Genomic DNA, 24115 nt, shown 5'->3' on the forward strand with positions numbered 1-24115 from the left:
AAAAGATAAAATCAGATCGTGTAAATCCAATTTATTCACCGATTTCGAACACAAACCGTCGGTGCACATATACAGTATCTATCTACATTTAAATAAACATCCACTCCAAATCAGTAGTCACTTGCGATGGCCGTATCACATCTACGCAGTCTTATACGCACTTAATTTGGCATTGGGGACAAAAATGCTCTCGAGGACCTCGAAATGCAGTCGTTTATGACTTGATCTCGATGACTTTGATGAAAGGGAGGGGCTTGTTGCCGTGCGTGGATGGCGTCAGAGGTTTGCTAATATAAAGAAAAAAAGCGGAAAAGTTCAACTCTCACGGTGCTGTCAGTCTACTTTTTCAACTATAATAGGGTGTCCTGTTGGCCAACGAAGAGGAAGCGTAAACCCACCTGTAGATGACTACCGGCTTGTTCTCTGCACACTTGAGCGGTGGGGGCTCTTGGCCAGACAGCAAGTGCTCCATGTGGGCGTGCAACTCCCGGTTCTGTGCGCACACATCCATCATTTGAAGACATTTCAAGTCAGGAATGTCACCATTTAAAGGCAACTGACCTCTGCTTCCAGGAAGGCCACTTTCTCCTCCAGATCCCCGAGGGTTCGATCTCGCTCTTGCAGGACGGTGCGGGAGTTCTGCAGCTGCCAGACACAAAAGGTGCAAAAGTCAGGCCGGCTTTTATTGTGGGATGGCCTGTCCAGCTCAGGAAGGTACCTGCTCGATCATGTGTCGCACTTTCCTCTGCTGACTCTTTAGCATATCGTCCAGGTGGTGAATCTTCTCCTTGTGCAGGACCACTTCAGTCTGCAACTGGCTACACCTGCGGACACATAGGCCAGGTTTGCACTGGTACTTGGCCCGGCCAAAGACCCGACGACTGTTGAATCCTCAGTCACCCACCTATCCTCTTCTTCTTTCCCTTCCCCGCCTTGGCCTTGGGCCCGGAGCCGCAGTAGCTCGGCCCGTTCGGCGGCCACACGGTCCCGCAGGAGGCCGCTCTCGGCCTCCGTGTTTCCCAGCAGCCCCTGCAGCTCTTCCACGCGGCGGCCTCGCTCGGCGGACTCCGCCTCCGCCCGCCGGAGACGCTCCGACTGCGCGGCAAGATCGGCTCGGCGCTGCTCCGACTCCGCCTGTGGAGAAGTCAAGTCCATTTTGACTGGATCCGTTTGCCGAGCATCCTTCGAGGAATTGGACTAAATGAAGGAACGCGCACGCACCTGCAGTCGATGGCGCTCTTCCCGGTGCCGACTCTCCATGGCCTTTATCTGGGCGTGGAGGCGCTTGCTTTCCTCTCGCAAGTTCTGAACGTGATTATCGACATCCTCCTGAGGAGAAAATAATTCTTTTAAAAAGCCTGTCAATGCAGATGGCAGGCAACAATCAATAAAATGAAAAAAAAATGCAAAATGTCCCGTTATCATTATTAGAGAAATGCAAAATCCAATTTATCCCAAAATATGCATAAATGAGTGAATAAGTATGTTGGGTATCAATGAATCAATTTCAGAATAACTTTGATAGAGCCAGATAAAATCTACCCAAATATATGAAGACAATGGTACATGCCTAAAAACACACCCAAACAAACACAGCGGTGAAAATAAAAAAGTGAGCTCACGTTGTGGTCAGCGTAGTTGTTGCAATTGTTGTTTCCGTTAACAATGGGTGCCGTGTTGTGGACTGCGTAGCTGTTGGCCGGATACTGAAAAAAAGAAGGAAAAAAAAGGGCTTTATTTTTGTTTTATTTGATTTTTTTCCATCATTTTGAGCATTCACTTTTTTTTGGCCCACTTACCTTCTTGACATTATTATTTTGTCTGGCTGCCATCTGCTCTCTCAAAGTCTTCAGACAGTACCTCACCTGGCCATTCAAAAAAACAAATATATGCTATATTACTACATAATACTTCCGAGTGGCGACATGCTCACCTCTTGGATCTGCGACACCTCGTCCGTCAACATCTTGACGCTGTCCGTCGTCTCGGGTCGATTGTCCAAGTAAACCTGCCACACGCCGCCGCGTCAATGTCACCTCGCAATCAGTTGGGTTGGTAAAAAGGCCTCACGCACTTTGACGACTTCCACGCTTTCCTCCGGGAGGGAGACGATGTGTGCCGTTCCTCGCTGCTGCTCCGGATTCCTGGCCGACGCCACACTGCTGCCCTGCGTGGCAGATGTGCCAGATAAGTGGACCTCAGAGAATACAAAATAAGAAAAAAAACTGGGGGCGTGGCTATAATACGCACGATGGCCCCAAAGTTTTGCGCCGTGGCCAATGGCTGCCCGGCAACCCGCGTGAAGGTCACGTCACACCCCCTGGGCAGCGTCACGAGAGGAAAAACAATCATCCAAACCACCAAACACCATTTACCATGGCAACGGGGGAAAATACCAGTAAACACACTGCAGGAGGAAGCGTGTTAGCAGAGAATTTCAGAGGAAATACACGGGCGGGTTGTTTTGGTTTTGTTGTATTTTGAAACCATTTTCTAAACAAGCCTCCAAACCTCAGGGAAGTATTTTGCATGTTTTTCTAAGGGAAAAAATCTGGTTAGCGTCGTGACTCATCAAAATATTGTTTTTCCCTCACTGAGGCCTTTTTCTAAATGTATTTACACGGCGAAGGTGGCTAATCCCGTTGAAGAATAGCTAGCCTTAACGACTTAACGGCGGCTTTTCTCTTGAAAGCGCTAACAAAACTTGCCGTGGAAGCGACATGTTATGTAAGAAGAGGGGAAAGGTCAACTCGGGTCATAACCACGTCCAAGAAAAACAGGAAAGTGTTTCTATACACCTGATTTACTAACACAATATGGTATTATCAGTTAGTAGTAGTAGTAGTACTACATTATCAAATTTGAAAAAACAAGTCACCTTATTTCAGCCATACGTTTCAATTAAAAATGTTCTGTTGTGGAGTTAGCACGTGGCTATTTAGCGCTCGGCTGGTAAACTCCCAGAAGGCCTAGCGTGCGTGCGTGCGTCCGTCCGCCAGACGGCTGGAAATGTCAGCACAAGGCGATTTGGCACCATGGCGCCGTACACTAAATCACCACCGACGCTTCTCAATGACACATTCCCAGCATGTCGCGTTGGGTCGTTAATTTCCAATGGAAACGTCGCAAATTTGGGCGCGAGCTAGGCTAAGACTAATTAGCCGTGAAAGGACAAGACGTAGAGGAAAGCAGCTAATTACGATTATAACGGTGTAACATACATTCTAATGAAATAATAAACAGTACTTTTGGGAAAATAATAACTATATTTGACAAGATTTTAAACAAATTGGTGTTCTTATCAGGGCATGTTCTGCCCTCACTAAGCACAAGGCAAGATGAGATAATGAGCCAAAAATAAGTGGAAATACTTGTTCTTAATTTTGCCATCACGTGAGGAAAGCGCTATTAGCGAATTCCCATTGACAAACAACAACTACTACCGAGTCAGTGAAAATGCCGTTCTAGAACCAAATCGGATATTTTGACACGTCCAAACGCGTCCAAGAAAAATAGAGCCAACCAGCCCAACCCTGAGGAAAGTGTGCTTTTTAACATGGTTGTTGCAAATGTGGCGTCCAGGTTGGCGGGCCGTACATCAAAATTTGTGACATTGGCGGGTTGCCGGTGGCACGTGAATTCCAAGAGTTTTTTTTTGTAGCGCAGCAACTCCACAAAACAAATAACAGCCAGTTAAACGATTAGCAAGAAATGGTATAATGACGTCTGGAGCTTGGCGTCTTTCCAATTGAGAAATTTTGGGCTCAAATTCGCAAGAAGAACGCAAAGGGAGAGTTAGCAGGAAACAATTAGGTTTAATCATCTGGTGTGGAAAAAAGCATCTATAAAATGAGTTTTTGGTTGGTCATTTTTGTACCACTTTCAGTTTTTTTTGACAATTGAGCCTCTTAATCAAGTCAAAATCTAACATCCAACCAAGATCACACAGGTTATAATTGTCAAACGAGCTAATGGCTACTCGGCTACGACAAAGATTTATTCCAAATATGATGTTAGAAGAGTCACAGCCAGCATTTCTGACTCAATTACAATTGCCGGCTATAAACAGGGTAAAACAAACGCATTGTAGCGATATCTACCTGCTCAGAGATGACTACCAAGGTGGTCTTCCCGGCATCAACTGGCATCCAGACAGCCGGCATGTGTATGTGTGTGTGTGTGTGTACGTCTGTGTGAGAGAGAGTCAGAGCGTGGGAAGCACGTTTGCCTTAAATGGCTGGGTGAGGCTGCTGCCCTACCCTGTTTCCTCAGGATGATTCAACTAACACATCAAACTACATCTGCTCTAACGCCTCCTACTGGGCTACCATGATGGCCAAACTCAATGCAAAGCACATTCATCCTTTGTTGTTATAGTACGGAATGAATTATCGACTCGCAAGACGACGTTGTGGCAATGGTGGCATTGTGTTCAATGTCTTACGTAAGGAAGATTAATCAAGAGTCCGACACACACACACACAAAGTGTGACAGTGTCAACACACCCACTTTCTTGCCAAGTGTTTTTAGTCAATACAACAAAGGAGGAATTTGTATTCTCAAAACAAATGAGTGTATATAAGCCGCAAGCTAGGCTAATGTTTGTTGACACCAAACAATATTTTGGAGTCCTTTAAGAGATGTCAAAGCGCAAAAAGGCAGAGAAAATACAAAAAGGGCAATTGAGGCTAAGGGAGTTCCTAGAACGTTTGGCCCTCCCGGCAAAACCCTCCGTGACGCCACGGTATTTGTCGGGGCTCGACAGTGTGCTCTTTTTCGCTCCGCGGATTCTTTCTAATCTGTTCATTCACGCTGGCGGAACACATTGACGAAGCGGCATGGCAAAGTGTCTTTTGACTAAACGGAAAAAGAAAACATGGAGTCAAGGTTGATGTGCTCAATCATAGGGCCAAAAAATTGTGGAGTTGCATGCCACTCTAAATATTTGGAGTTTTAAATGGCTCGAGGGCTTAAACGCAATGCAAACACAATTACACTAACATTTTGAACTTGAAAAAAAAACTGCAGTTTTGAAGTTGACATGGACTTTAAGTAGTATTTGAGTACAGGACAGTGCATACAGTACAGAGAGTGACGCGTCGTCAGTTAGTTCATCATTAACTAAGATTATACAACAAGGCTGCATCAACAAATAGGTTCCAGTCAATGGACCTTTGACTAAAAGCTTAATTTTGACAATAAAATGGAAAACAATTAAAAAGATAGCCAAGTGGCTACGACGTCATTGGAAAAATTAGCTCATTAACACTAATGACAACATTCTTGCCCAGCCGGTAGCATCAAAAGTATAATTAATGTGCATAATTAGACAAAGGGCATAAAACTATTGTTTTGGCTTCTCTGTGTTCACACAAGAAAATAGTGGAAAATATGAGCATATTGCAAAGTTCAATTTGATTGAAATTGTACTTACGGTGAAGCGCAGGTCGCCTTGCGTCGTCCCTCCTGACATCTTGTTGGAGAGAAAGAGCGTAGACAAAACACAAACGAATGACAGATTAGCACAGAAGTGTGTCTACGTTACGAGGCTGACCTTGCACCTGTTCTTTTTTTTCCCCCCACTCAAGTTGCCACGGCAACCAGACCTCTCGTGACCGTAATTTAACCACAGAATGGAGTGAATTCTTTTCAACTAGATGAGTTTATTATATTTTTCTATGACAGGTGCGTGTCACTTAAATTCTAGTGATAAAATCCATTAATGAAATTTAAAAAATTATAAAAAACCATGCCAAATAATACTCTTTTTTTTAGTATGAATAACTGCACGCCATTTCAGGCGAGTGAAGGAAAAAGTATTATCAACTTGCTATTTTGGTCTGCTTATATATTATCATTAACTTGCCACACCTGTTGTGCAAAATAAAAGCCACACCTTGATTTAAATGTCCTTGCGGTCACATCACTTTGAATTTTTTGCATTTTTGGCATCGTTTGGAAAAAGCAAGCACCACCTCACTTTCCTTCATCTAATTTTCATGAAAAGGCAACATTTTTTTTTACATTGACTGCACCCCTGATTAAAAGTCAGATATAACACAAACATTTGCTTTTAGCTATTTGGACAAATTAGAAGGAAAGGTTCTGACCTTTGAGACGTTGCCGTGGGTCGCATGGGTCAAACATTTGCGCCGCCTTTTACTCCACGGTCTCAATCTGCTCCAAAGTGTCTCCATGGCCTCGGCAGTCGATTTTTTTTCAGCGACTGTTAGTCACATTTTTCCACAGCAAGAGCAACGACGCCTTGGTCCACTTCATTCCAGTCGACTTAATTCCGTATGGCCACCTGTAAATAGGATAAGGGTTGACATTCAGCTTTATTTACCTCACGAGTGTTCTACTTGTTTACCTCCAGTCTTTTACTCCATGTTCAGTTCATTTACTTCATGTTCTTGTTAAAAAGTTGTCCACTCCAGGAAAAAGAAAAGTCGTTTTTCCTTCTAAGATGAATGCACCTGTAGGATGTTTAAACTCAAGACAAATGATGAAATGTTAGGGAAATGTTGCTTATTTTCTTCCTCTTTTTCCTCTCTCGATGTCACAAAAGCTCTAAAATGTACTTTTTTTCTCATGTAAGGGTTATTGTACTGTATATCTAAGTCGAAGAAAACAAAATACTGAAATTCTAGTCTTCTACATGATTAGGAATAACAAAAAGATACAGTTAATGAGCCAAGCTCCCTCTAGTGGTAAAAAAGAGTCATGCAGCAGAACATATGTAAACATTGCTTTGTGGGTTATATTTAAGGACATTTTCATCATTTACTGCAGGCTAAAAAAAGGGAAAAGGGCAGTAGGCTATAGTTTGGACAACCCTGAGCTACATGTCTTGAGTAATTACCGTAAAGCTAATTAAGGATTACAAGCAGAGTGGACTGGGCGAAAGAGCCAAAGTGAGAAAAAACATGACGTAAGCTCTTGTCTAGCACTAGTGAGCTTTTTCTCTCTACTTTTTAAAGTCTTCATAAGATTCTTTCTCGGATGGCCTACAAAAATATGCGAGCAGATGCAACATAGAAGAAGCAGCATGCAGAAAATAAAGTCCATCACTTCTTGGGAATTCCATTGAAAACCTTGTTTATATTTGGGTCAAAAAAATAGAATTCGCTTCACAGTTTCGTGTGATTGTCTTGAATAACAAACACGGCCAAATACACAATTCAGTTTGGGCTCAGATTATTAAAAAGGCCCAGTACATTCAAATTGTAAAATAAAATAAAACGCTTTTAATACAAACACAACGTTAAGAGGCGCTAACACTACCAAGCGACAATAACTCCTAAAAAGTAGTCACCTAAATTGCTTACTAGGAAAATAGTGTGTTACAGAAAACACAATTTACAGGACAAAGAAAAGTTGGGGGAGGACTTGTCTTTCCGTTAAAAAATAAGTGTAGAAAAAGAACAGTGAGAAAGCGACGGCAGAGAAAAAAACCTTTGTGATTAACAGTTGGAGCCTTGATTGTGGGCCTCATTCAAAATGGCGGCCACGCTCACATCATAGAAGGTGTCGTCATCCTCGGAGCTCAAGGCGGCCAAAGCGCTGCGATGCGAATGCTGCGCCTTTCGTCTGATGTTCAGAAAAAAATAAATCAATAAGACAAGCAGCGGCGAGAGGACGAGCGCTACTCACTTGAATTCCGATTCCAGCGCGGTGACTTTGGCCTGCAGCGCCTCCTGGAGCTCCTGCTGCTCCTCCAGCTCCCTCAAGACCTTCCTCCGGACGCCTTCCAGGCGCTCCACTTCCCCCTCGCTCTCGTCCACCTTCCTCTTCAGAGCCTTCACGCGCAGGGTCAGCTGGAAAATGGTAAACCCAGTTGTTTTTTTTCCTCCATAATTTGAAGGCGTCCACTGGGCTCACCTGGTCCTTCTGTTCCACATGCTGGATCCTCTCCTGGTCTAGAGTGGCGTTGACCTCCTTGAGTTTCCGCTCGGTCCGTCTCTGAGAGGCCTGAATGCTATTCTTTTCCCTGAAAGCATAAAAAAACGTGAGGTGAGCACAACAATGTGATTTAAAAAAAAAAAGAATGAAGATTTGTTACCGTTCTTCACTGCGAAGTCGCTCCTCCAGCTCCTGAATTTTGCCTTCCAGCACAGCCATGCCGGCAGAAGGCCGAGCTTGTCCTTCCATGTCGGCCACGCGCGACTTCAGCTCCTTGACCTTGGCAAAGTTCAAAACGGAGGTGGAAAAAGCTCAGCCAAAGACCAGACCAGGGTAGGCTAGGCTATCTTTTGGCTTTCACCTGTCGCTCAATGGCACTTTTGTCCATTTCCAGGTCGTGTCGAGCCGAGCGCTCCTGCATCAACTCGGAGCGCAGCTGGTCCACCTGAAAGTGCGTGTCAATAAGTGGACTATCAAATAAATCCAACTTTCATTTCTTTGACCTGGTCTCGAGCGCGTGTGATGCGATCGTTCAAAAGCTCCACGCTGCTCCTCTCCTCGTCCAGCTCGATCTCGAGGGTCTTGATTTTATCCTGGCGAAGGGAGCACGCCGTGAGGCCACGCCGGATAGCGTCTTGGGGCGGGGACCTCGGAACCCACCTCCAACCCCCTGATCTCTCGGTTGCGGTCGCTATGCGTTCCTTTCTGCGACTCCAGCTCGCCCTCCAAGTGCTTGAGGCGGTTGCTGAGGAGGTCTCGCTCCAGCTGAGCGCCGTCTCGCTCCTCGCTGCAGCTCAGCAGCTCTTTCTTCAGGCGGGACACCTGCCATGGGGAAAATTAGCCGGGGTTGGAATCTCCCATTTTGTCATTTGTCCTCCTATCTTAAAGCCCACCTCGTCCTGCTGGGTCTTGAGGTTGGCTTGGGCCCGCTGCAGCTCGGCCATGCGGTCCTTGTTGTTGCGCTGGGCCTCCTGCAAGTCCTTCCTGGAGCGCTCCTTGTACTCGTCCAGCTGCGACTGCAGGGCGCCCACCGACTGGCGCGAATCGCCCATGACCGCCTCCATCTAAGGGGTCGCAAAAGTCGTCCGTGCCGAGGCCCGAAAAGGGAGACGGCAAGGGCGAAACCCACCTCTTTGTTCATCTTCTCTAGCGCTCGGTCCAGGAGCCTCTTCTGCTCCTCCAGGTCGGCCTTGCCCCGCCGCAGGGCCTCGCGCTCCAGGTCGCGCTCCCCCAGACGGCGGCTCAGCTCTTCGCGCTCCTTGGCCAGGCGCGAGGCCCCACGCTTGGCTTCCTCCAGTTGCGATTTCAGGGCACGGTTCTCCTCCTCCTGGGCCTCCACGGCCTCCTCGGCTTCCCAATTCCTGGTGGCGCTCGACTGCAGCCTCTGGAGAGAAATTGGGTTTTTGAGTAAAGATTGTGTGTTCATCAATATCGGCATATTCTGCCATTTCGTACCATGCGGGCAATCCGCTCTCTGAGGCGAGTGTTGCTTTCTTGGAGCTCCAGGTTAGCGTCGTGATCCGCCGAAGAGGGACGCGATGACGCCTGCATGCAAAACAGCCATATTGGTGAGGAGAAGCAGTTCAGAAAATGAAGGAATGAATTTTCAAGAGAGCGTGTCACCTCTTTGGCTTCGCTCAGGGCTTTCTCCAGCTCGGCCTTTTGCGCCTTCACGGCGTCTATCTGTGCCAGGAGACGGGCCTCGCGCTCGCCGTTTTCTCTCTTCAGGGCTTCGAGAGCCTCGCTCTGAGGTCACATTTTTTTAATGGATTTTTTTTACATGGACGGACGGCAAGAATATTTGCATTTTGTGAAAGTACTGTAAAACCTCGGCCGATGAGCGTTGCTGGCGCACGTCGGGTAACGAGTCCTGGACTTCCTTAAGCTGGATTTCCAACTGGTCCTTCTCCGATTGACACTGGAGGAGCCTGCGGAGAAACGGGAGGGCGACAACGTGGTTATGCGTGACAACCTGGAATAATAAACAGAAATACTACGAGGCACTGCAAAAAAATCCTTATTTATATTTAAAATGGACTTGCTAAGTTTACTTAGACAAACATCCAGGATTTCAAGTCATGTCATGGCAAAAAAGGAGGAAATTTTTCAAAGTGCAGCACAAAAGGAGAAAGCGGAAAGGGGCTGTCAAAATTATTTGAAGATATTCTTCATTATTTATTCATATAAAACAAAGGGAAATATAAATATTCTCCTTTTATTTAAATATATTAATTTAGTTTTCTTTTCAATGATTTGATTTTTGGACTAAAATGTTAGATTAGCATTTTTTGACACCCCTGATATCTTTTTTTTTCCCTTTTGAACTCCATTTTTTTTATTGATGCCACAAGGGGTTACAATTTATCTGATTTAGGGTTTAGGAATGCAGTTAGTAGGGTCAAAAAGTGTCAACACTAAAAAAAAACATCCCTAAAATGACTAGTGGCATAATTGGAATCTATATCTAGGCGAAAATAAAATCCAAACACACACACACACACACACACACACTCTTCTCACTTGTGGGTGCCGGAGTGCGTCCCCCCCATCCTGCCGGATGAAAAGTGCAGGCGTTAAAAATAGAGGTGCATTGAAGTACTAGACTGGAATAAAAGTGGAAAAGAACATCTCTACTTCTTGCCGCTTTGAACCGCGGGCTATTAAAAATGGACGACGACAACAAAAACATCAAATGGAAGGGTCTCTTGATGTCGGGCCAAGGCTGCAATGAATGATGACAATCTCACCGAACAAGTAAACAGCAAATGTAAAGAAAGAAAGATAACACGGAATAGGGAACGGGATGGATGATGGATCATTTAGTATTTATGAGAAAATATGGACTTATGGATTTTTAGACCTTTTTTTTACCAGCAATTCTGGTTATGACATCACAACCAGAATGAATGAGATTTTTAGTGAAGAAGAACTATAGTATTAAGAGCTGGTGACTTGAAGGAGGAAGGAAAAGGAAATTGCTCCTTTCATCAGGACTCACTTTTCTTGCGATTGGCGGAGGTCTTGCGAGGCGGCGTCCAGTTGCGACTTCCACTGATCTCCTCGATCCCGACAGCAGTCCAGTTCCTCCTCCAGGCTGACCAGCGAGGCGTTGACGCGTTGGCGCTCCTCTTCAATCTGCTCCTGTGACTGGAAAAGTGCATCAAATAGGAGCATTAAATACAACAAAAAAATACAACGGGGTATTCAAAAAATAATAATGATTAGATATATTTCAAATGAATACAACATTTACTATTGTTACTTCAATCCCTGTCAGCTTACCAAGAAAAACCAATAATATACCTCATTAAGGAGCCCCCACTTTACTTGGCACCCAAAAGCAGACTTAAAAAAAAGAAAATCCAGTCTCCGCTTGATGTTCCTTCCACAGGCGTCTGCTGGCTTCCTCTACTGTCTTATGTTAAAAAATAAAAATAAAACACCGAGATAAAAAAAAAACATCCGCCTCCCGCATTTACCCAACACAGCCTTCAAACCTAGCTTACAGAAATAGAGCTTAAAGTCCAAAAAAAATCCCCCGGCAGCAGAATTGGGAAAAGTTTTTCCAAACAAAATCCTGCTACCTGTGCCAGTTGTTCCATGGTCTTCCTGAGGTTGCCCATGTCCACGCCGTACTGCTCCCTGAGGGTCTCCATCTCCCGGTCGTGACACTCCACCTCCTCCTTGAGCGCCCCCTTCAGGGCCGTCAGCTCCCGCTCGCGCTGCCGCAGCATCTCTTCCTGGCGGCGGAGTCGCAAGGTGGCCTCGGCCAGTTCCGCCTGCAGGCTGGCCACGTCCTGATGCAATGCAAAGTATGAGATGGGTCGTCCTGGAACCCGGGAAAAGCAGAGAGTACCGTCTGGGGCGAGTCGGGATGTGCCGATGTTTCCGAGAATCTCCTCAGCTCTTCCTGGAGTTCGGCCAGGTGATCTTCTTGAAGACGCAGGCGGGCCTCGGCCATCTCTCGACCCATGCGCTCCTCGGCCAACCTGCCCGGAGTGATTGGAGTTAGTAGCCGCGGGCCAATAAGAGTTTCTCGACGCCAGTACTTACTCGTCGTGGGCTCGTTGGAGTTGTTTCCTGCAGAGAGTCAATTGCTCCTCCGGACCCAACGTTTTCTGATTTCCATCCTTCTGCAAAGAAACAGATGTGGTTTTTAGTATTAAGTAATGGCTTTAATATTAGATGGCTTTGATGAAATTGGGGGCAAAGGGGACATTTTCCTCCTTATTGCACTTATCACAATATTGAATGGAGCCACAATATCATAATACACAAAATACGCTCTGGAGACAACCCCAGTTGACTTTTTTCTGTGCCCTACTTTCTCTGAACGTCTTGCGGAAAACCAGTCAAACCGGCGGCGTGTTGTGAATGTGTTCAGGAAAGTAAATCATGAGTGCCGACTTTCTGTTTTAGCATCAAATTAAAATGAAGAGTATATATGTATATTAAAGTTCCAGATTTTCCCCCTTTTGAATCAATAATTGTCATTTTTTAATCCATTTTTTCTGTGTTTTTAGTTCAAAAATCATTTTGTAACATCTAAAAATATACTTAAAAAAAGCTCAAATAAATATTGTTTGAGATCTATAATGCTTTGGTTTCAACATCTATAGACGAAAGCTTTCCGCAATACTAAGTGTCCTGTGGGTGCAATCAGTGGATTGTCGTCAGGTGCTTCTTGCAACCCAACCCCCGTTGCTTCAACTTTCTCAACTCGGTCGGTCGGTCGGTGCTGGACGATGGCTTGAAGCAAAAGCTGCTCCCCTCCTCCACCCACAGTGACCCAACCCCCGTCCATTCCACTTTTTCACCTATGTATGTGCCTATGTCACGTTTGCAAAGCCACCTTGCCTGCTATAAACTGCCAAGATCCAATTCAAGACTTTTTCATGGATCTTTTGAAAACGTTGGCCATCAAAGCCTTTTGACCATTTTGACTCATTTAAGAGCACCTTTTATAAATGATATTTTCACCCATTTCATTATACTATAATGATGACAATATAGTATATAGTATTGTAAAGGCTTTTAATTTGATATAAAAGTGTGGCATCCCATAATAGTAGGCTTTCATTTCAAACTATTCCACAATGTGTAGCTTTTCATGAAGAGGAAAGCATTCCGCAATACTAAGTGTCCTGCGACTGCAATCAATGGAGTGGCGTCAGGTGCTTCTTGCAGCCCAACCCCCGCAGGTTCAAGTTTGCCAGTCAGCTCAGTCGGTCGGTCGGTCGGTTAATGCTGTATGACTTGAACCAAAAGCTACTACCCCCACCCACAGCGACCCAACCCCCGCATGAACCACCACTAGCTGATTTACAATAGAGGAAAACTCTGGTTGAGATCATGTTATTTTTCCACCGCTATAAGCACCATGTCACAGCACGGAGACAAAAGTATAGATAAAGTATAGATGTATATTTTAAAGTTCCTGATTTCCCCCTTTTCAATCAATAATTGTGATTTTTTAATCCATTTTTCTGTGTTTTTAGTTCAAAAATCATTTTGTAACATCGAAAAATATATTTTAAAAAAGCTCAAATAAATATTGTTTGAGATCTATAATGCTTTGGTTTCAACATCTATAGACGAAAGCTTTCCGCAATACTAAGTGTCCTGTGGGTGCAATCAGTGGATTGCCGTCAGGTGCTTGTTTCAGCCCAACCCCCGTTGCTTCAAGTTCGCTCGGTCGGTCGGTCAATGCTGTATGACTTGAACCAAAAGCTACTACCCCCACCGAAACTAACCCAACCCCCGCATGAACCAGCACTAGCTGATTTACAATAGAGGAAAACTCTGGTTGAGATCATGTTATTTTTCCACCGCCATAAGCACCATGTCACAGCACGGTGACAAAAGCCAACGGGTTGTGTAAGCCGACACTCTGGCATCACTAAAAAAAAAAGGCAAATATAAACCACGGCGTCCATGACATAACGTTGCAGCAAACAAAAGAGGCACAAAAAAGGAATTTAAGATTAACATTGCAGAAAGTAACGCAAATGGCCGCTTCTTCCTTTCTGTAATTAGCACAAAAGGTGCATTAAAAATGCAAAAACTGAAGAGCGGGCCACTCAAAAGACCTCCGTGTGGTAAGAAAATGCCCCCCCACCTGGGCCAGTGCAAGGTTCCAATCAAACGTTCAAATATTAATGGCTCTCAATGACCGGGCATTTACGTGGTTGCCATGCAACCGCGCCACAACACAACAAGGCCATCGCCAGTATAATCGTGGCCGGCTTTTCATGGAGATTTATGCGCAAAGCTGGAACGGTTTGAAGAGGGGCGGTGAGGTTTATCTAAAAGAAAGAAAAAACAAAGAAAAAAAAAAACGGCCTAACCGAGTAAAATGGTGCGCATAGCCTCGCTTCACATTGTCACCAAGGACCACACTTTAGCAGCCATTTTTTGCTACGTTAACCTAACACTACAGAACACCCTCTCTGACCCAAATGCAAAAAAAAATTAAAATTCACCGGCGAGCTAATCATTAGCTGTGAAGTGATAACCATTAATGATGTGGAGTTCATTTTCCATGAGGAAAAAATAAATACCATAGGGCATTTTCCCTTACTCACTTTTTTTTACTTGTAAAATTGAAGATGTACCTTGAGGTTGCTGCTAGTTTCAATGCCACGGTTGGTTTTACACTGCAGGGATGCTTCATTCTCACTGGTGCTGATGGGAGATGACCAGATGGAGAGGATTACGCTTTATCTGATTATACGCTCCGAGTCTGATCCCTGTGACTTTGTACATGTAGACTTACTCACCCTTCTTTGGGTCCATTGTAAATAGCTTGCTTGGCTTGAGCCTTCTCCGCACCACCGCCACCGCCGCCTTTTTGGTTCCTGGGCATTATCTCCTTGAACAAAAAAAGCAAGAGAGAGAGAGACGTCAGTGAAAAAGCATTTCCTATAGTTTTAATTATCGCCATCTTACTTGCACTTACGGGTTTTTTGAGCGAAAACTCTCTGGTGGGCGGCCTCCGCGGCGACGCGAAGCTCGTCTGCCGAGTTTCCAGCTCGGGATCGGACCGTTGGGAGGCCAGAGGAGAAGCGTAGGGATTGAACGTCGGCGAAGGCGTGGAAGGTTCCTTCCGGGCGTCCAGGCTCTTGGAGCGCTTCCTTTCCTCGAACCGGAGCTGCTGCCGGGCGGCGCTGCGCCCGCGGGCTTGGGGTGGGCCGCCCGCCGTTCTGTTATTAAATTTACTGATGAGCTTGTTGATGGGCGCCAGGGAATCGGTGTCGATGGGCTTCTCTTCGGCGGACGGCGGAGGATCGGCGGGAGATTCCGGGACCTTGGCGTTGACGTATTTGGAAGGGGACCCCGTGGAACCGTTGCATTTGTAGCCTCTGGGTCCGCCCCCGTTGACCTTGACGGGTTTCAAACCGGCTTCGTTGTACTCGTCGTCATCCTTACCAGTCGATTTGGGCTCTGCTGCCGTTTTGACTTGCGGTTGGGCATTCCTAGACTCTTCGTCCCCGTGACTCCCCGCCTGACCGTCCCCGGGAGGTCTTCTCAGGGGGCTGCGGTAGATTGCGGCCTCCTCCTCGTCAGGCGAGTGCGCTTGACTCGGAACGGTGGATGTGGAAAACTCTGGCGCGCCGGCAGGTGGGGTGTTGATCTGGACTCCGTAAGAGTCGCCCTTGGCGCCATCGTTCAGCACCACGTAGGGTTGCCCGGAGATCCCCTGAACTCGCACGGCCACTCCGTACTTACTGGCGGGCTGGGGCGAGGTGGCGTTGGCCATTTTGGACCGGTCCGCTGGAGCGCCACCGCCCTCGTGGAGGTCTTTGATGAAGCGGATCTGAACGCCATAGTCCACCGGAGGCTTCCGGTCACCGGAGAGGGTGCTCATGTCCACTTCTTCAGGGCAGCCTGGTGGGAAATGCAAATAAGGCAAACAGCACTTGGACTTTAGTGGTGAGGTGATTTCAGGCCAAAGAACAGAGACCAGATCTTCAACTCGCGCACCCTATGTTGGAAAGCACTGCTCTAAAGTATCGGTTCAAATTCCTTCGCGATGGGAATGTTTTGTGTTGGTGCGACTTGATCCTTTCTTCCGCCCCTTCGGGCCGAGTTCTAAGCAGACGGCAAAACAATCTGAATTGCGTATATACATTTCTCCTGTAGGCATGACAAACACACACACACACACAAGCACGCAAACACAAACAAAAATGCTATTTAGATAGGCCACTTGTTTCCAGCGGCGCCAACGCTTAAACTGTCTAGGGAGGCCTTCAAGACTTTCACAAGACTTGATTCACATCACTAATGAAATTAATGAGGTTTCTGCACAGCAGGAGTTGAAAAGTTTTCTCCACCATCTCATTGAAAAATTCTGACATAACCTGCTCATCTAAAGACCGTCGCGTGTTTATTTTCTAGCAAACAGGTGGCACTCATGGCAGTGTTTTAGGAGAATAGAACCAGGTCGGGGGAATACTTCTCCCTATTGTCCAGATTCGGCGGAGCGTAAAACAAAAAAGGCTCTATGTCCGCATTGGGCCGCCCCTCGCCTTTTGCCAGACTCTTATCCAAGCAGTCAGTCAGGCGCATCGTGTTGACTTTCAGTGCTTCCAATATTTTCATCCTCATAATCGCCCTACGGAAACTTTTTGCTTTAGTGAAGTCTAATTAATCTAACGAAGGTGGAAATATCGAGGAGAGTGAGCCCCAGCTGGGGAATGACTACTCTCGCCAAAATGACTGCAGAACAGCTCGTTAGTAGAGCAACTCGGAGTTAGCTATCAGTGTCAATGATAGCCAAGGAGTTCAATTATTTACTTTTTTTTGTAATCAATTATTGCTATGACAATAATCCACTGCAAAGTTAAGATGAAATTTATGATGATAAGAGTCTATGGAGGAGATGAGATTTTCTTCTAAGTTTCCTCAGTAAAAATTGAAGTGAAACCTCCTGTCACTGCCCTGTTATCCAGTAACGCACATTACCTTGGGAATCAAAGTAGCCTTTGTTTCCCTGTGTGGAAAAAAACAAAACATTCCTCAGATTCCTGACAGTCCATTTACACACGGCGTGGCACGTGCTTTGCCTTTGGATGTAATATGAAGTGATTAAGAGGAAACGGCAGCCACTGAGGGGGCTGCACCTTCACAAATGGGAAGGATGGGTGGATGGGTGGATTAGCAGGGAGACGACGGAGAGACAGATAGGTACGGAGACGGCTTGTGTTCTTGATGGACTACCGGCACCGCGACAACTGCCTGATCCGACGCGGGAATGTTGACAAACAGGCCAAGCTGCCCCCCACCTTTCAACCGTTTGACTCTACGTACTTTGGAATATCCAACAGGGGAAGAGAAAGTAGACAGCTGGCTGACTGCTAACTGATGGTCATGTTATCGAGGTTTTGAATAGATTGCACGCTTTGTATGATTCATGAATTGGGATAGATCCGTATCTCAGATGGGCATCAATTATTAAGAGACATGAATGCGGTTAACGTGTCGGATAACCACACAGCAAAGTGATTGCCTATTTAGATCAAGTCCAAAAAACCATAAGCTGTCGTGTTGATAGTTTATGTGTTGCCCAATTAAAAGGCAAAAGGCCACTTTGAAAAAGATAGGCTGGCTTATTTATAGTATTCCATTGGTATTTGTGTGCAGAGGTTCACCTTGTGGAAAAGTGCAGCCACATAAATTGCCCTTCATTAAATATCTACTCAAAGTCAAGCAACTGTACAACTTTTCTGAATAAGGGGATCTATTTAGGGCTCTAAGAACAGACCAAAGTCACCAAAAAGGTGTTTGTTTTATCTATTGCGTCACACCCACCTGTCTGGTACTTCGGTATCGGTGCACGTCGAAACCACAAGCGACAAGTAAACAGTCATTAAGAACCGTCGTATCCTATTTGAAGCTTAGGGTGGCTATAATAACAAGACTTATCCTAGTTTACGCAACGACAGCAGATCCAATTAACGGGGGAAGCCCGTTATTACGCGCGATGACGACGCAAGACAACGAGAAAGACACTTTAAATATGAAATGAAGAGGACATTTACCTGCGCGGAAATGTGTCCTGGTGGGATGAGAATCGGGGCGGGGGGATGTTTAGCTGCTGCTCCTCCTCGCTGCCGGAGCAACCTGTTGCCAAACACGCCTGCCAGCTCTGACCACGCCCCCGCCGGGAAGGGGTGGGGGCAGCCTCTGAGGGGGCGGGCACATTGTGACCCGTTCGTTCAACAGCATCCTAAAATGTTAGAAATAAGTCATGTTAGACACCCATTGTTTATCAATATAACCTCAAAAATGTTTTACGTTGTAATAAAATGAAATGTGGAAATGAAAAACCGTCAGGCAAATGTACAAAAGAAATGTCTTTACTTCAATAATCAATACCCCCGCCCACACATACCGTATATTCGCCACATCCCCCCCAACCAGTTGTAATTCCCTCGGCACACGCTAGAAGGCTCCAAAGCACAACATAAGTATGAGCTGGTACAAAAAGCTTAACAACAAAAAAAAACAATCAGAAGAAACAGAAAAAGAAGGCAACTTGGACATTGAATCAGGAAGGGACAATACCAATAAGAAAAATTTCCACACTTTTATCATTTGGTGTCTCCAGAAATGCAGGGCTATCGACAGGGGACAGTTACTGCTTTGCTCGCTGCATCTGAAAAGGACTGAGTTTACAATTCAGAGACAAAATGGCTGACTTGTACATTTTTCTCTTTTTTAAATCCAACTTGGGATTTGTCAGTCGGCTTTTTTGTGTTAAAATGCTATTATTTACAATGATATCTGTTCGGTGAGGTATGAAAGAACATGATGACTGGATCATTAAAAAGACAATTGATAAATTCAGGCACTCTTTGTGTGATATCTATAAATACAAGTTGTTCTGATTTAAGGGTGACTGAACTTTCTATCATTTTATTGTGTTGGGGGCATCTAAAGTTTAAAAATAATAATAAATTAAAAATCAGCATGGGAGCTTGCGTCCCAGCCAGTGTGTGTGTGAGGTAGTGTGTTGGTGTCAGTGCTGGTTGTCCGAAAAAGAGTGTGTGTCTGTTAACATTCATATCTTATTTTCTATTCTGTGGTGGAGGGGCATTTTTTTTTGTCACTCAAAGTGCTATTTTTTTTAGGTATCTGTGGATGTCATGTAGTGAATGAGTAAAGGGCTTGTCAAATGTTTTTTGTTTGCTTTCTTTCTCCAGAATCCTCAGCTCTCATTGGCAGCCACCAGCTGGCCCAGCCCTTGGCGCACAAACACGGCCTGAATTTCCTTGGTTTTGATGCAGAAGTCGCAGGCCCACACGGCGGCGCTCTCCCGAGTGAGCAACCCGTAGGCTGGCTCCGTCAGGCCCGTGCAGTCGCGGTGGAACCAGCGCTGGCACGAGGCCTCGCACAGGATGGCGTCCTGGTCGTCGTGTACCTCCGACATGCACAGGCCGCAGGGGAAGACCATTCCGGGCCCGCCCAGCTTGCCCGGGCCGGAGCCGGGCCCCGCCGAGGGGGCCGACGGGCCGGGGGGAAGGGGCGACTGCGTGTTCGGCGTGGACGTGGAGTTGGAGGGCGGGTTGGGGTTGCCGCCGGGGGTGCTGCCTCCGTTGTTGTTGGACATGTTGTTCTGAGCAGAGTTGGGGGCTGGGTTGGGCATGGGGCCGCCGCTGCCGCCACCGGGAGTGTTGTTTTGTTGGCTGTGCGAGACCGAGCCGGGGGCAGAGTTGGGCGGAGTGGACTGCTGCTGCTGCAGCTGGGCAGAGTTGTTCGAGTTCGGGGTGTTGCCGTTGTTGGGAGGCGGGTGCTGGGGCTGGCCCGATCCGTTTAGGGGGCCGCCGGGGGAAGAGTTGGGGTTGGCTTGCGGCTGCGTCGAAGATGGCTGCTGGCCCGCCGTGCCGGCATTGGGCTGCTGGACGTCGGGGTGGCCCGGGAAGTCTCCGGGCTGAGGCGGACCGGAGTTGGGAGGTGGCCCGGGGGTGACGTTATTAGGGGGAGGAGGCCCGTTGGGGTTGAGGTTAAGCTGCTGTTGCTGCTGCTGCTGCTGCTGAGCTCCGGGTGGGGGTCCTCCACCCCCCACAAAGTTCTTCCCGTCCTCGTTGCCCGGTCCCGGTGGGCTGGGACCGGGATAGGGCCCGTCCTGCGAAGGAGGGAACTGTCCTTGAGGGGGTATGCCTTGTAAACCCCCCAACATATTTCCCGCAGGACCGCCACCCATTCCACTCATCATGTTCATCCCCTGACCGGGCCCCATTCCACCCATGGGAGGCATGGGCCCGTGTGGCGGCCCCCTGGGCCCTCCGCCACCAGGTAACGGAGGGCTGTTAAACGGGTGCCCTCCTTGTCCGTGTTGCTGTTGCGGTGGCATGCCGAATCGTGGATGGGGCGGACCCCCTCCCCCGGGACCGCCCATACCGCCTGGAGACAGCATGGGGTTAAAGCCTGAGCCGGGGTGCATCGGAGGGCTGAAGTTTGGTGGTATATTGAACTGAGGAAAGCCACCACCACCGCCGCCGCCCCCTCCTCCTCCACCTCCGCCCCCACCTCCAAAACCGGGCATCCCTCCAAAACCTAGCTGGTGGTGAGGTGGTCCGGCGTTGGACGGAGGTCCAAACGGTGGTCTGCGTCCCGGCTGCCCGCCACCCGGTCCACCCATGAAACCCATACCTCCGCCTCCCATTCGGCCACCGCCGCCGTAGCCGCTGCTTCCGCCCGGTCCCGGACTGGCCAGAAATGGGGCGCCCCCCGGCCCTCCTCCTCCACCCGGTCGAGATGGCGGCCCGAAGTCATCATCAAAGGGGTTGGAGGCCACCAGGTGGTCCACCATGGGCGTGGGCGGGGGTGCAAACTCTGTGAGATGCGAGAACCCCGACGCCTAAATTTGACGAGAAAAGAATGCAAGATTTTAAACTCAACTGTGTTGACGTGATTTTGACTGTGGTCATCAAATAAAGCTAACCTGTGAGGTGGATTTCCTCGCCTTCTTCTTCTCCGGGCTCTTCATTTGTGAGGCTGCGAGAGAGGGGTGGAAATATGGGACATAGATTATCAAGAGGTCGGCAGACCACCATTTGAGAGGAGCGCCACATTTGGATTGGCCGATATCCCTTAGTGACAGAGTGGATCCGCTTTTTCTCTCTCTCTCTCTCTCTGGGTCATTAGGTGAATCCATTGGAATTTTGTTCTTTTGAGAAAGGGGAGATGAGGGGGTGAAAGTCCATTTCCTACCTTTGCCTCGTTTTCCTTGTCCCGCCAGTAGTCTCCCCGATTCGGCAGCCATTTAGCTAACACTACTGCCGGTGAGGTGGTGTGTCACCGTTCATATGAAAGAGAAAAAGGGGTTAATAACGACCACGGTGACGAGGAAGACAACGTCTACCACCTCGGAGACATGTCACAACGATATACGAGTTCTGCTTGGGTGACTGGCCCAGGTCTGTCACGCCGGGATTTGGTCTCCAAATTTACGACCAAGTAATAAATACGTGTATAGTGGTAACAAAAATGAAGGACTATAAAGAGCGCTAACACAGTTTGCTCTCTAAATTGCAGTTTAAACCAATTAGTCGCACCGTCGTTTGGCCAAAATGGAACATTTACAGATGTGCTAAGTGGCTAACTAGCCACGTTACCCCAAAGTGGATAACGCGTAGTCGCGTTTCTATGCCACAAATGCCCCAATAAAATTCCGTAATTGTGACCTAATACAGTTGTTCATCACACACGCCAAAATAAAAACGAAAGCTCACGAAACCCGTTTTTAGCGGGCCAAAATCTGGTGCCCTGCGCTCGAGTTAGCGTATGAGCTAAAAGCTAGCCATTTGGGGAAGCAAAAAAAAAAAAACCGGTACCGTTCTCCGTTGCTCACGCCGCTCGTCCCGTTTTGAATTCAAAGTCCCCAGAGGGTCACGGCCGGGAAACCGGTCCTCGCTCGCTGGTCCAGCATTTAACTCGAATTGGGGAGGAAAAACGCGAAGGTGGCCTTCGCTTTCTCGCCACTGGACAAAGAGGGACGAGCAGGAGTAGCCTGAAACTCGGACGAGTACAAGATGCGCATAAAATGGGGGTGTTGAACTTATTAGTCACGAATAAAAACAAATTCAAAGCTAACATTTTTTTCTATCCTGAATTTAAATTATTCTAAGTAGGGGGGTAGGGGCAGTGTCATTGTCTATTTCTATTTTCTTATATAGATCATTTGATATTTACCCACTGCTGCGAGACATCCCGATTGGAACAGCCTACATAAATGCTTAATTAAAGACTAGAAACACAGCCAATTAATACCTTAATAGTATTTGCTTTGTAAACATTACATGTCACGGCCCACCATTATTAAAACGAATAAATTATCTTAGCTTCCAATCAATTCTATATTTGTAAATCTAACAGCTTATTTTGCCTTCATATGATGTGACATGTTTACCTTTTAACCAAGCGTTGCAAATTAAACTGTCCCTTTGGTTCCCTCCGGTGGCAGTGCAGCATCACTACACTACATTAACCAACAACAAAGAACTGTTTGTGTTCTTCCAGCAGGCCCCCAAAAAAGCCATGAATAAAACGCCTGTCATAGCACTTTGAGATAAGATAACAGCGATTGACGATTCCCTGGAGTACCATGAAGCATAAAAAATATGGTGTTTATTTTTTCCTTATAATGCAAAGTGGAATGGAATTGAAATAGTTGACCTTTAAGCGAACCATAGAAAGCTTTACCATGAGGCCAACAAGAAAAAAAAAAGAAGGACATAAATCAAGTTGCATCACATTGGCCGAGCGCCATCCACGAAAGGAAACCGGATTGTCGTTTTTGGCCGAGGCCTAGCGGATGGATCGCAGATGCTGTCGTATCCCGACATTTTCAAGTCAAGATTGACTCTGGCTTTTATTGGTTGTCCTCTTTATGAATAACAATCATCCAGAGAGTCCTTAAATTGTCCTTTCCATTGCGCCGAGATGCATTTCATGAACCCGAGTCATGAAAGCGTCTCCGATTCCAGGCCGAGAGCGCCACTGGGAAAAGGAGCCCATCGCCACTTGTTATCTGATATATCTGCTTTTTATTTCAAATATGTTAATGGGGCCGCCGGCTACACTCTACACCCCAACACGTCATTTAATGAGCACCTTTTCACTGGTGCGAGACGCATTAATATTAGCCCAAAGTAGTGCTTGTTGTTTCACCTTGGCGGCCATGATGGGTCAACGGAAGCTGACCTTAAAGGTTCACTACTTTACTAAATTAGATAGAAAAGAAATGTAAATGATAAATAACCCCCCCAAAAAAGATTTAATCATACCTAATAGACATTTGTTTTTCTAAGGGAACACCACATGATTGTAGTCTGTATTGTTTGTATTCACCTCATGTACCGCATATGTAATTAAGTCTAATTGTCAATCAATTATTTTTGACAGCAAAACACCTGAAAACGCCTATTCACACGACTACAATATTTATCTGAGCGCTTGAAGTAACAAAAAGTACAAACAATGACAGGCCAAATTCTTCCCCTTTAGGCCACAACAGATTTTAACAGAATAATCTGCACACAAAAAGTATCAAATGTCATACTTTGAAACCAACCAATCAGAGAAGGCTTGAAAAATGAACTCCGCCTAAATGATGACAGCAAGAAAATCAAGATTTCTCTGCCTGCTCTTTTTTTTTTAATTCATAATTTATGCCACTGCGGTGACTTTTGTGTGCAAATTCCATTCCAGAATAGATTTATTCCAGACCAATTTTAATATATACCACCTTTTTTTTCTTATCTTTCTGTGATTGAATGGCAAAACTATTAATATCCCACATTTATTTTTGAAGGCACTTTTTATTTTCTATGCCCAAAACATATTCTAAAATAATCTGTCCGACCATAAACATGTCCAGTTTCTCATAAAAAAATATCTAATTTACCTCAAATTATGATACAATCCCTTTCCTTAAGATGCAAAGACTTATTTTGAGACCATCTTTACTTATGCCATTGACATGCAACTTAAAAAAAATGGCATTTTCACTCGAGTGTGTGTGTTTTGTACATTCCTGCATGATTATAGCACTGGCTTCCAAGCTACATTCTTGTCTGCTGTACGCCATAAATTGACTTGACTCACTCACACACACTCAGAGGCGCACACAATTTTTTTCCCCCCATCTCTTCTTCCTTTCCGTCCCCCTCGCATCCCCCGACTTCGTCAAAATCTTTCCACGTG

General features: G+C 46.4%; 3 protein-coding genes across 9 annotated transcripts; all 3 read right to left on the minus strand.

The window, feature by feature from the left end:
• Positions 1-16: 16 nt before the first annotated feature.
• Positions 17-6749, minus strand: tuft1b (tuftelin 1b). Of its 4 annotated transcripts, none has more exons than XM_077743318.1 (13): positions 6372-6749; positions 6112-6308; positions 5436-5474; positions 2075-2167; positions 1934-2008; positions 1800-1865; positions 1623-1706; positions 1222-1329; positions 905-1134; positions 719-824; positions 562-645; positions 399-493; positions 17-287 (listed from the first exon to the last, which is right to left on the minus strand). In XM_077743318.1, the coding sequence occupies exons 2-13, from the start codon at positions 6196-6198 to the stop codon at positions 215-217; spliced, it is 1140 nt and encodes a 379-aa protein (XP_077599444.1). In that variant the 5' UTR covers positions 6199-6308; positions 6372-6749; the 3' UTR covers positions 17-214. The 4 variants fall into 4 exon arrangements, with proteins under 4 accessions (XP_077599444.1, XP_077599443.1, XP_077599445.1 ...); XM_077743317.1 differs by lacking the exon at positions 6372-6749 and adding an exon at positions 2251-2320 and having other exon boundaries at positions 6112-6289; XM_077743319.1 differs by lacking the exons at positions 5436-5474; positions 6112-6308; positions 6372-6749 and adding an exon at positions 4101-4456 and having other exon boundaries at positions 2075-2197.
• Positions 6750-7082: 333 nt separating this feature from the next.
• On the minus strand, positions 7083-18336 carry cgnb (cingulin b). 2 transcript variants are annotated; one of them, XM_077743311.1, is made up of 22 exons: positions 18300-18336; positions 17947-18134; positions 14862-15790; positions 14683-14774; positions 14518-14587; positions 11957-12036; positions 11760-11892; positions 11488-11700; positions 10902-11050; positions 10424-10453; positions 9732-9831; positions 9527-9649; positions 9359-9448; positions 9033-9287; positions 8797-8967; positions 8564-8725; positions 8407-8496; positions 8265-8348; positions 8064-8182; positions 7883-7991; positions 7655-7818; positions 7083-7591 (listed from the first exon to the last, which is right to left on the minus strand). In XM_077743311.1, the coding sequence occupies exons 3-22, from the start codon at positions 15768-15770 to the stop codon at positions 7465-7467; spliced, it is 3270 nt and encodes a 1089-aa protein (XP_077599437.1). In that variant the 5' UTR covers positions 15771-15790; positions 17947-18134; positions 18300-18336; the 3' UTR covers positions 7083-7464. The 2 variants fall into 2 exon arrangements, with proteins under 2 accessions (XP_077599437.1, XP_077599438.1); XM_077743312.1 differs by lacking the exon at positions 10424-10453.
• A 146-nt stretch (positions 18337-18482) lies between these two features.
• On the minus strand, positions 18483-22278 carry pygo2 (pygopus homolog 2 (Drosophila)). Of its 3 annotated transcripts, none has more exons than XM_077743315.1 (4): positions 22103-22278; positions 21745-21926; positions 20853-20905; positions 18483-20768 (listed from the first exon to the last, which is right to left on the minus strand). In XM_077743315.1, the coding sequence occupies exons 3-4, from the start codon at positions 20895-20897 to the stop codon at positions 19116-19118; spliced, it is 1698 nt and encodes a 565-aa protein (XP_077599441.1). In that variant the 5' UTR covers positions 20898-20905; positions 21745-21926; positions 22103-22278; the 3' UTR covers positions 18483-19115. The 3 variants fall into 3 exon arrangements, with proteins under 3 accessions (XP_077599441.1, XP_077599440.1, XP_077599439.1); XM_077743314.1 differs by lacking the exon at positions 22103-22278 and adding an exon at positions 21122-21183; XM_077743313.1 differs by lacking the exon at positions 22103-22278 and adding an exon at positions 21122-21186.
• Between the last annotated feature and the right edge of the window lie 1837 nt (positions 22279-24115).

This window comes from Stigmatopora nigra, chromosome 21 (assembly GCF_051989575.1).
Source record: "Stigmatopora nigra isolate UIUO_SnigA chromosome 21, RoL_Snig_1.1, whole genome shotgun sequence".
Classification (NCBI taxonomy): Eukaryota; Metazoa; Chordata; class Actinopteri; order Syngnathiformes; family Syngnathidae; genus Stigmatopora; species Stigmatopora nigra.